The sequence below is a fragment of the Pristiophorus japonicus genome, chromosome 2 (assembly GCF_044704955.1).
Source record: "Pristiophorus japonicus isolate sPriJap1 chromosome 2, sPriJap1.hap1, whole genome shotgun sequence".
In the NCBI taxonomy this organism is placed as follows: domain Eukaryota; kingdom Metazoa; phylum Chordata; class Chondrichthyes; family Pristiophoridae; genus Pristiophorus; species Pristiophorus japonicus.
In genome coordinates this window covers 25,904,055-25,915,761 of record NC_091978.1, presented here as the reverse complement: position 1 = coordinate 25,915,761, position 11,707 = coordinate 25,904,055, and the positions used below count along the sequence as shown (strand labels likewise).

Sequence of the window (11,707 nt, the reverse complement as noted above, 5' to 3'; positions counted from 1 at the left end):
TTTCAATGACTGATGAACCATGACACCCAGGTCTCGTTGCACCTCCCCTTTTCCTAATCTGTCATCATTCAGATAATATTCTGTCTTCGCGTTTTTGCCTCCAAAGTGGATAACCTCACATTTATCCACATTATACTGCATCTGCCATGCAGTTGCCCACTCACCTAACCTGTCTAAGTCACCCTGCAGCCTCCTAGCATCCCCCTCACAGCTCACACCGCCACCCAGTTTAGTGTCATCTGCAAACTTGAAGATATTACACTCAATTCCTTCATCCAAATCATTGATGAATATTGTAAAGAGCTGGGGTCCCAGCACTGAGCCCTGCGGCACTCCACTAGTCACTGCCTGCCATTCTGAAAAGGACCCGTTTATCCCAACTCTCTGCTTCCTGACTGCCAACCAGTTCTCTATCCACATCAGTACATTACCCCCAATAACATGTGCTTTAATTTTGCACACCAATCTCTTGTGTGGAACGTTGTCAAAAGCCTTTTGAAAGTCCCAAATACACCACATCCACTGGTTCTCCCTTGTCCATTCTATTAGTTACATCCTCAAAAAATTCCAGAAGATTTGTCAAGCATGATTTCCCCTTCACAAAGTCAAAGGCAGAGTCTTGCTCTGTTCTCAGGTCCCTTCATTTTGCAATGCTATTATTAATTAATGTTACTAATAATTCTGGAGTAATACTCAAAATGTACTGGGGCAAAGTGCAGCATATATTTCCAAAATTTTTCATAATTTCTGTCAGATGAGCACCAAATTCACAGCCTGACATATACACTTCACAGGTCAATAGTTTCAAAAGTTATTTCATTGCACTATATATTTCCTTCCTGGAGCCTCGCCAATGAACCCTCTCATGCCCCTGGAGAACCATTGGACAATGCCACCTTAATGGAACAGCAATAATAACTAAGGAGTTGACCTTGGCTCAGTGGGCAGCACTCTCATGAATATAAAATTCTGACGGGACTGGACAGGTTAGATGCAGGAAGAATGTTCCCGATGTTGGGGAAGTCCAGAACCAGGTGTTACAGTCTAAGGATAAGGGGTAAGCCATTTAGGATCGAGATGAGGAAAAACTTCTTCAATCAACGAGTTGTGAACCTGTGGAATTCTCTACCACAGAAAGTTGTTGAGGCCAGTTCATTAGATATATTCAAAAGAAACATAGAAACATAGAACATAGGTGCAGGAGTAGGCAATTCGGCCCTTCGAGCCTGCACCACCATTCAATAAGATCATGGCTGATCATTCACCTCAGTACCCCTTTTCTGCTTTCTCTCCATACCCCTTGATCCCTTTAGCTGTAAGGGCCATATCTATCTCCCTCTTGAATATATCTAACAAACTAGCATCAACAACTTTCTGCGGTAGAGAATTCCACAGGTTAAAAACTCTCTGAGCGAAGAAGTTTCTCCTCATCTCAGTCTTAAATGGCTTAACCCTTATCCTTAGACTGAGACCCCTGGTTCTGGACTTCCCCAACATCAGGAACATTCTTCCTGCCTCTAACCTGTCCAGTCGCGTCAGAATTTTATATGTTTCTATGAGATTCCCTCTCATTCTTCGAAGCTCCAGTGAATACAGGCCCAGTCGATCCAGTCTCTCCTCATATGTCAGTCCTGCCATCCCGGGAATCAGTTTGGTGAACCTTCGTTGCACTCCCTCAATAGCAAGAACGTCCTTCCTCAGATTAGGAGACTAAAATTGAACACAATATTCCAGAGGAGGCCTCACCAAGGCACTGTTCAACTACAGTATGACGTCCCTGCTCCTGTACTCAAATCCCCGAGCTATGAAGGCCAATATGCCATTTGCCTTCTTCAGTGCCTGCTGTACCTGCATGCCAACTTTCAATGACTGATGTACCATGACACCCAGGTCTCGTTGCACCTCCCCTTTTCCTAATCTGTCACCATTCAGATAATATCCTGCCTCCCCTTTTCCTAATCTGCCGCCATTCAGATAATATTCTGCCTTCATGTTTTTGCCACCAAAGTGGATAACCTCACATTTTCCACATTATACTGCATCTGCCATGCATTTGCCCACTCACCTAACCTGTCCAAGTCACCCTGCAGCCTCTTAGCATCCTCCTCACAGCTCACACCACCACCCAGCTTAGTGTCATCTGCAAACTTGGAGATATTACACTCAATTCCTTCATCTAAATCATTAATGTATATTGTAAATAGCTGGGGTCCCAGCACTGAACCTGCGGCACTCCACTGGTCACTGTCTGCCATTCTGAAAAGGACCCGTTTATCCCGACTCTCTGCTTCCTGTCTGCCAACCAGTTCTCTACCCACGTCAATACATTACCCCCAATACCATGTGCTTTGATTTTGCACACCAATCTCTTGTGTGGGACCTTATCAAAAGCCTTTTGAAAGTCCAAATGCACCACATCCACTGGTTCTCCCTTGTCCACTCTACTCGTTACATCCTCAAAAAATTCTAGAAGATTTGTCAAGCATGATTTCCCTTTCATAAATCCATGTTGACTTGGACCGATCCTGTCACTACTTTACAAATGCGCTGCTATTTCATCTTTAATAATTGATTCCAACATTTTCCCCACTACTGATGTCAGGCTAACCGGTCTATAATTCCCCGTTTTCTCTCTCCCTCCTTTTTTAAAAAATCGTGTTACATTAGCTACCCTCCAGTCCATAGGAACTGATCCAGAGTCTATAGAATGTTGGAAAATGACCGCCAATTCATCCAATATTTCTAGGGCCACTTCCTTAAGTACTCTGGGATGCAGACTATCAGGCCAGGGGGATTTATCGGTCTTCAATCCCATCAATTTCCCGAACACAATTTCCTGACTAATAAGGATTTCCTTCAGTTCCTCCTTCTTGCTAGACCCTCGGTCCCCTAGTATTTCCGGAATGTTATTTGTGTCTTCCTTCATCAATCCTTCTCAGGATTGCTACCAGTGCCACGTGCTAGTCAGAATAGGAATCGTAGGATAGCTCAGATGAATATGTGGCTTGAGGAGTGGTGCAGAGGGGAGCGATTCGAATTTCTGGGACATTGGAACCGGTTCTGGGGGAGGTGGGACCAGTACAAACCGGACGGTCTGCACCTGGGCAGGACCAGAACCAATGTCCTAGGGGAAGTGTTTGCTTGTGCTGTTGGGGATGGGAACCTATGAGGGACAGAGGAAAGTAGAATCGAGGCAGAAGCAAAAGATAGAAAGAGGAAAAGTAAAAGTGGAGGGCAGAGAAACCCAAGGCAAAAATCAAAAAGGGCCACATTAGAGCAAAATTATAAAGGGGCAAAGGGTGTTAAAAAGACAAGCCTGAAGGCTCTGTTCCTCAAAACGAGGAGTATTCGGAATAAGGTGGATGAATTAACTGCGCAGATAGCAGTTAATGGATATGATGTAATTGGCATCACGGAGACATGGCTCCAGGGTGACCAAGGCTGGGAACTCAACATCCAGGGGTATTCAACATTTAGGAAGGATAGACAGAAAGAAAAAGGAGGTGGGGTGGCGTTGCTTGTTAAAGAAGAAATTAATGCAATAGTAAGGAAGGACATTAGCTTGGATGATGTGGAATCGGTATGGGTGGAGCTGCGGAATACCGCTACGGCTAGTGGGAGTTGTGTACAGACCACCTAACAGTAGTAGTGAGGTTGGGGACAGCATCAAACAAGAAATTAGGGATGCATGCAATAAAGGTACAGCAGTTATCATGGGCGACTTTAATCTACATATTGATTGGGCTCACCAAACTGGTAGCAACACGATGGAGGAGGATTTCCTGGAGTGTATTAGGGATGGTTTTCTAGATCAATATGTCGAGGAGCCAACTAGAGGGCTGGCCATCCTAGACTGGGTGATGTCTAATGAGAAAGGACTAATTAGCAATCTTGTTGTGCGAGGCCCCTTGGGGAAGAGTGACCATAATATGGTAGAATTCTTCATTAAGATGGAGAGTGACACAGCTAATTCAGAGACTTGGGTCCTGAACTTAAGGAAAGGTAACTTCGATGGTATGAGATGTGAATTGGCTAGAATAGACTTGCGAGTGATATTTAAAGGGTTGACAGTGGATAGGCAATGGCAAACATTTAAAGATCACTTGGATGAATTTCAGCAATTGTACATCTCTGTCTGGAGTAAAAATAAAACAAGGAAGGTGGCTCAACCATGGCTAACAAGGGAAATTAAGGATAGTGTTAAATCCAAGGAAGAGCCTTATAAATTGGCCAGGAAAAGCAGCAAACCTGAGGACTAGGAGAAATTTAGAACTAAGCAGAGGAGGACAAAGGGTTTAATTAGGAGGGGGAAAATAGAGGAAGCTTGCTGGGAACATAAAAACTGACTGCAAAAGCTTCTATAGATATATGAAGAGAAAAAGATTAGTGAAGACAAACGTAGATCCCTTGCAGTCAGATTCAGGTGAATTTATAATGGGGAACAAAGAAATGGCGGACCAGTGAAACAAATACTTTGGTTCTGTCTTCACAAAGGAAGACACAAATAATCTTCGGAAATATTAAGGGACCGAGGGTCTCGTGAGAAAGAGGAACTGAAGGAAATCCTTATTTGGTGGGAAATTGTGTTAGGGAAATTGATGGGATTGAAGGTCAATAAATCCTTGCGGCCTGATAGTCTGCATCCCAGAGTACTTAAGGAAGTAGCCCAAGAAATAGTGGATGCATTGGTGATCATTTTCCAACAGTCTATAGACTCTGGATCAGTTTCTAAGGAGTGGAGGGTAGCTAATATAACACCACTTTTTAAGAAGGGAGGGAGATAGAAGGCGGGTAATTATAGACCGGTTAGCCTGACATCAGTAGTGGGGAAAATGTTGGAATCAATTATTAAAGATGAAATAGCAGCACATTTGGAAAGCAGTGACAGGATCGATCCAAGTCAGCATGGATTTATGAAAGGGAAATCCTGCTTGACAAATCTACTAGAATTTTTTGAGGATGTAACTGGTCGAGTGGACAAGGGAGAACCAGTGGATTTGGTGTATTTGGACTTTCAAAAGGCTTTTGACAAAGTCCCACACAAGAGATTGGTGTGCAAAATTAAAGCACATGGTATTGAGGGTAATATACTGACGTGGATTGAGAACTGGTTGGCAGACAGGAAGCAGAGAGTCGGGATAAACGGGTCCTTTTCAGAATGGGAGGCAGTGACTAGTGGGGTGCCGCAGGGCTCAGTGCTGGGACCCCAGCTATTTACAATATACATTAATGATTTGGATGAGGGAATTGAGTGTAATATCTCCAAGTTTGCAGATGACACTAAGCTGGGTGGCAGTGTGAGTTGTGAGGAGGATGCTAAAAGGCTGCAGGGTGACTTGGACAGGTTAGGTGAGTGGGCAAATGCATGGCAGATGCAGTATAATGTGGATAAATGTGAGGTTATCCACTTTGGTGGCAAAAACACAAAGGCAGAATATTAGCTGAATGGCGGCAGATTAGGAAAAGGGGAGGTGCAACGAGACCTGGGTGTCATGGTACATCAGTCATTGAAAGTTGGCATGCAGGTACAGCAGGCGGTGAAGAAGGCAAATGGTATGTTGGCCTTCATAGCTCGGGGATTTGAATATCGGAGCAGAGAGGTCTTACTGCAGTTGTGCAGGGCCTTGGTGAGTCCTCATCTGGAATATTGTGTTCAATTTTGGTCTCCTAATCTGAGGAAGGACGTTCTTGCTATTGAGGGAGTGCTGCGATGGTTCACCAGTCTGATTCCCGGGATGGCAGGACTGACATACGAGGAGAGACTGGATCAACTGGGCCTTTATACATTGGAGTTTAGAAGGATGAGTAGGGATCTCATAGAAACATATAAAATTCTGACTTGACTAGACAGCTTAGATGCCGGAAGAATGTTCCTGATGTTGGGGAAGTCGAGAACCAGGGGACACAGTCTGAGGATAAGGGGTAGGCCATTTAGGACTGAGATGAGGAGAAACTTCTTCACTCAGAGAGTTGTTAACCTGTGGAATTCTCTACCGCAGAGAGTTGTTGATGCCAATTGATTGGATATATTCAAGAGGAAGTTAGATATGGCCCTTATGGCTAAAGGGATTAAGGGGTATGGTGAGAAAGCAGGAAAGGGGTACTGAGGTGAATGATCAGCCATGATCTTATTGAATGGTGGTGCAGGCTCGGAGGGCCAAATGGCCTACTTTTGCACTTATTTTCTATGCTTCTATCACTGAATCAGAAAGTGGTCAGATGAAGTCCCACTCCAGAGACTTGAGCGCATAATCTCCGCTGACACTCCAATGCAGTTCTGAGGGAGTGCAGCGCTGTCAGAGGCGCCGTCTTTCAATTGAGATTTTAAAATCAGGCCCTTGCGTATGAATGTAAAAGATCCGAAAGCGCTATTCGGCAAAGAAGCAAGGAAGTTCCCACAGAACCTTGGCCAATATGTACCCCTCAACCCACATCACGAAAACAGATGATCTGGTCAGTTTCTCAGTTTATGGGATCTTGTTATGTGCAAATTGTCTGCTGTGTTTCCTCACACAGCAACAGCACTTGTAAAGTATTTTATTGATGGTAACGTGCTTTAGGACATTCTCAGGGTGTAAAATAATATATAATTGCCAGTACTTTATTAAAATGAAAATGTAAACAAACTTGCGCTGTACATCACCTTTCACGACACAGCACTGCAGGTACCCAGTGTCAAGGACCTGCGGAAGGGACTTCACCCAATTGTGGCTCCCGACAAGATTGGAGGCAAACTATTCTCGTTACAGCAATGATCAGCTACCACTTTTTTTCTCATTCTCCGGATTTGGGCGTTGCTGGCAAGGCCAGCATTTATTGCCCATCCCTAAATGCCCTTGAGAAGATGGTGGTGAGCCGCCTTCTTGAACCGCTGCAGTCCGTGTGGTGAAGGTACTGTTCGGGAGGGAGTTCCAGGATTTTGACCCAGAGACGACGAAGGAACGGCGATATATTTCCAAGTCAGGATGGTGTGTGACTTGGAGGGGAACGTGGAGGTGGTGGTGGTGTTCTCATGCGCCTGCTGCCCTTGTCCTTCTAAAATACTTGCATTTATATAGCACCTTTCACGACCACTGGCCGTCTCAAAGCACTTTGCAGAGAATGAAGTACTTTTGGAGTGTAGTCGCTGTTGTAATGCGGGAAATGCAGCAGCCAATTTGCGCACAGCAAGCTCCCACAAACAGCAGTGTGATAACGACCAGATAATGTTTTTGTTTTGTTGAGGGGTAAATATTGGCCAGGACACCAGGGAATAACTCCCCTGCTCCTCTTTGAAATAGTGCCCTAGGATCTTTTACATCCACCTGAGAGAGCAGCCAGGGCCTCGGTTTAACGTCACATCCGAAAGACGGCAGCTCTGACGGTGCGGCACTCCCTCAGCACTACACTGGAACGTCAGCTTAGATTTATGTGCTCAAGTCCCTGGAGTGGTTCGAGGTGGTAGAGGTTGAGGGTTCGGGAGGTGCTAACGAAGAAGCCTTGGCAAGTTGCTGCAGTGCATCTTGGGGATGGTGCACTCGGGTTCATAGGTCACGGGGAGGTACCAATGGGGCTACCTTTTGGACACGGGACTGTAACACGCCACCCACCGGTGGTCTCGAGGGAGGGGGCAGAGTGGGGTGTGGGGCGAAGAGATTGGTATTCAAAAAGATACACGGAGTACAACTGTCCCAGGCTGGTTTCCTGAACCCAAACGCGAAGCCACACATCGACCCTCAATTTCTTCTGCTGGTAAGAAGGGTGTCCCGCACTTGGCCAGAATACCCAGAGACCAGGTAACTCACACAAGCCTGGACAATGCTGCTAATCCCTGAGCAAACCCAGTGAGCTAATCATGGCCTTTAATAAAAAAAGTGACACAGTTTCGCAAGTCCATATACGATGAACACAGAAAGAGTAGGGGCTCGACACACACTCCTGGGAAAGACAGGCAGGTAAGGGTCACATTCTTTTTTATTGAACGTATAAAAGATATGTTCGTCGATCCATTTAAAAGTGTTGCACCAAAATAAAACACACGCCACACCGCAGGGGGAAATACAATCAGAGTGGCGAATCTCAAAAATGATACATTTATATATTAAAATAAAAGAGTATTTTGTTTTTGCTAAACCCGGTTAACCGAGGGTGCTCAGAAAACATGGCAACCATAAAACAGAGACAGCTTCAGCCAGGTGTTATAGCACAAAACGTTAAAACAGTTAAACCCAACGCTTTTAAACCCAGCAATACCAAGGCGACCGGTGCTTTAAGGCAGTCATGGGGCTGGCCACAGTGATTCGGCTCGAGACAACTGGATGGCCACATGAGCATCTGTAAATGCCAAACTAGTTCAATCGAAGTCAGTCATGGCTGGTTCAAAGTGCATCAAACATGCTGCTAATACGCAGGCTTTCCCTACAGCCAGACATCTCCGCTTCTAGTGAACTGGTGCACACACTGAGGTCGGAGGGAGTCTCTCACCATCAGGACCCCGCCCCCTTGCGTGAACACAAATACTAACGTCTCGCTCTTTCGAACTATTACGTAAAGCCGATAACCGGTATCTGGGTAGAAAGGGCCGGGAGGAGTCGCTGAGCTCAGTAACGCAAACAAACTGGACGAAAAACGCTTGCGTCTCCCCAGAGTCAAACGGTGGTGTGAAATGGACGTTGACTCAGTTCTCTTCCAAATCAGCAGCTCGGCAAAACCATCAGGACTTGAAGTGACGGGGGCGGGGGGGGGGGGAACGGGACAGTGACGTTCCAGTCACACGAGACGATCGGACACTGAGGGGGCCTGTGGCCCATGTGTGCCCTCGAGTACCGAAACCTACTGGCTCTTCCACCATTCTTTGGTGCTTTTCGTCCCCTCCTCCTCCTCTCCCGAATGTGGTGACCCCGCTCGGTGAGCTCGGATCCGCGGGCACCGTTTGAAAAGGGTTCCCGAAGGGAGGCGACCCGGTCCATCTCTCGGCCCTGGTCATCAAGGTCAACACTGCTTTGGTTACTTCAAGGTAGCGGAGCGCTCAGGAAGCTGTGTTACCCAGTGGCGACCGTCCCCTCCCCCAGATAAAATAACTCAGTATAAGGCAGGCGTGATTAGCCACACGAGCAAGAGCAGAGCACTTGCCTGTGGCTACTTCCATTTAAAAAAAATTCAAACAGCGTAAACAATTTCAAAAACAAAACCATTGCGAAGATGATGTTTGGCAGGACAACTCGTCACGGAGCAGGATCAGAACGTTTAAGGCGAGGCGATGGCCGCTGTTCCTCTCGCTCTCCGTCAGTCTGAACGTCTGCCTCGGCAGGAGACCGACCCATCCTGCCGGCCAAAGTAAACCTGCTCCGCCATGCCGATGAATAAACCGGTCTCCACCACTCCTGCAGGGGCACACACAGCGTTTAGAAGCACAGCACATTCACAAACATTTCAGTTCTTAATTCTATGGGATTTGTGACAAGGCCGGCCTTTATTGACCATCCCCAATCGCCTTCGAGAAGGTAGTGGTGAGCTGCCTTATACAACTGAGCCGCTTTCTCGGCCATTTCGGAGGGCAGTTAAGAGTCAACCACATTACTGTGGGTCTGGAGTCACATATAATTGGGATTACTGAGGCATGGCTCCAGGGTGACCAAGGCTGGGAACTCCACATCCAGGGATATTCAATATTCAGGAAGGATAGACAGAAAGGAAAAAGGAGATGGGGAAGCGTTGCAAGTTAAAGAGGAAATTAACACAATAGTAAGGAAGGACATCAGCTTGGATGATGTGGAATCTGTATGGATAGAGCTGCGGAATACCAAAGGGCAGAAAACGCTAGTGGGAGTTGTGTACAGACCACCAAACAATAGTAGTGAGGTTGGGGACAGTATCAAACAAGAAATTAGGGATGCGTGCAATAAAGGTACAGCAGTTATCATGGGTGACTTTAACTAACATATAGATTGGGCTAACCAAACTGGTAGCAATACGGTGGAGGAGGATTTCCTAGAGTGTATTAGGGATGGTTTTCTAGAAAAGTATGTCGAGGAACCAACGAGAGGGCTGGCCATCCTAGACTGGGTGATGTGTAATGAGAAGGGACTAATTAACAATCTTGTGTGCGAGGCCCCTTGGGGAAGAGTGACCATAATATGGTAGAATTCCTTATTAAGATGGCGAGTGACACAGTTAATTCAGAGACTATGGTCCTGAACTCAAGGAAAGGTAACTTCGATGGTATGAGATGTTAATTGGCTAGAATAGACTGCCAAATGATTCTTAAAGGGTTGATTGTGGATAGGCAATGGCAGACATTTAAAGATCACATGGATGAACTTCAACAATTGTGCATTCCTGTCTGGAGTAAAAATAAAACGGGGAAGGTGACTCAACCGTGGCTAACAAGGGAAATTAGGGATATTGTTAAATCCAAGGAAGAGGCAGATAAATTGGCCAGAAAAATCAGCAAACCTGAGGACTGGGAGAAATTTAGAATTCAGCAGAGGAGGACAAAGGGTTTAATTAGGAGGGGGGAAATAGAGTATGAGAGGAAGCTTGCTGGGAACATAAAAACTGACTGCAAAAGCTTCTATAGATATGTGAAGAAAAAAAGATTAGCGAAGACAAACATAGGTCCCTTGCAGTCAGAATCCGGTGAATTTATAATGGGGAACAAAGAAATGGCAGACCAATGAACAAATACTTTGGATCTGTCTTCATGAAGACAGACACAAATAACCTTCCGGAAATACTAGGGGTCTGAGGGTCTAGCGAAAAGGAGGAACTGAAGGAAATCCTTGTTAGGCAGGAAATTGTGTTAGGGAAATTGATGGGATTGAAGGCCGATAAATCCCCTGGGCCTGATAGTCTACATCCCAGAGTACTAAGGAAGTGGCCCTAGAAATAGTGGATGCATTGGTGATCATTTTCCAACAGTCTATCGACTCTGGATCAGTTCCTATGGACTGGAGGGTTGCGAATGTAACACCACTTTTTAAAAAAGGAGGGAGAGAGAAAATGGGTAATTATAGACCGGTTAGCCGGATATCAGTAGTGGGGAAAATGTTGGAATCAATCATTAAGGATGAAATAGCAACGCATTTGGAAAGCAGAGATAGGATCGGTCCAAGTCAGCATAGGGATTTATGAAAGGAAATCATGCTTGACAAATCTTCTAGAATTTTTTGAGGATGTAACTAGTAGAGTGGACAAGGGAGAACCAGTGGATGTGGTGTATTTGGACTTTCAAAAGGCTTTTGACAAGGTCCCACACAAAAGATTGGTATGCAAAATTAAAGCGCATGGTATTGGGGGTAATGCACTGATGTGGATAGAGAACTGGTTGGCAGACAGGAAGCTGAGAGTCGGGGTAAACGGGTCCTTTTCAGAATGGCAGGCAGTGACTAGTGGGGTGCCGCAGGGCTCAGTGCTGGAACTCCAGCTATTTACAATATATATCAATGATTTAGATGAAGGAATTGAATGTAATATCTCCAAGTTTGCAGATCACACCAAGCTGGGTGGCGGTATGAGGAAGATGCCAAGAGGCTGCAGGGTGATTTGGACAGGTTAGGTGATTATACTGCATCTGCCATGTATTTGCCCAATGTGGATAAATGTGAGGTTATCCACTTTGGTGGCAAAAACACGAAGGCAGATTATCTGTATTGCGACAGATTAGGAAAAGGGGAGGTGCAACAAGACCTGGTTGTCATGGTACATCAGTTACTGAAAGTTGGCATGC

At 45.6% G+C, this 11,707-nt stretch overlaps 1 protein-coding gene across 1 annotated transcript in view; it reads right to left on the bottom strand.

Moving 5' to 3' along the window:
- Window positions 1-7,935: 7,935 nt before the first annotated feature.
- Window positions 7,936-11,707, bottom strand: part of rpia (ribose 5-phosphate isomerase A (ribose 5-phosphate epimerase)) — a 47,708-nt gene continuing 43,936 nt past the window's right edge. The window contains exon 9 of the mRNA XM_070861347.1: window positions 7,936-9,362. Within this exon, the coding sequence (XP_070717448.1) occupies window positions 9,265-9,362 (98 nt within the window). The 3' untranslated portion in view covers window positions 7,936-9,264. The remainder of the gene's footprint in view (window positions 9,363-11,707) is intronic.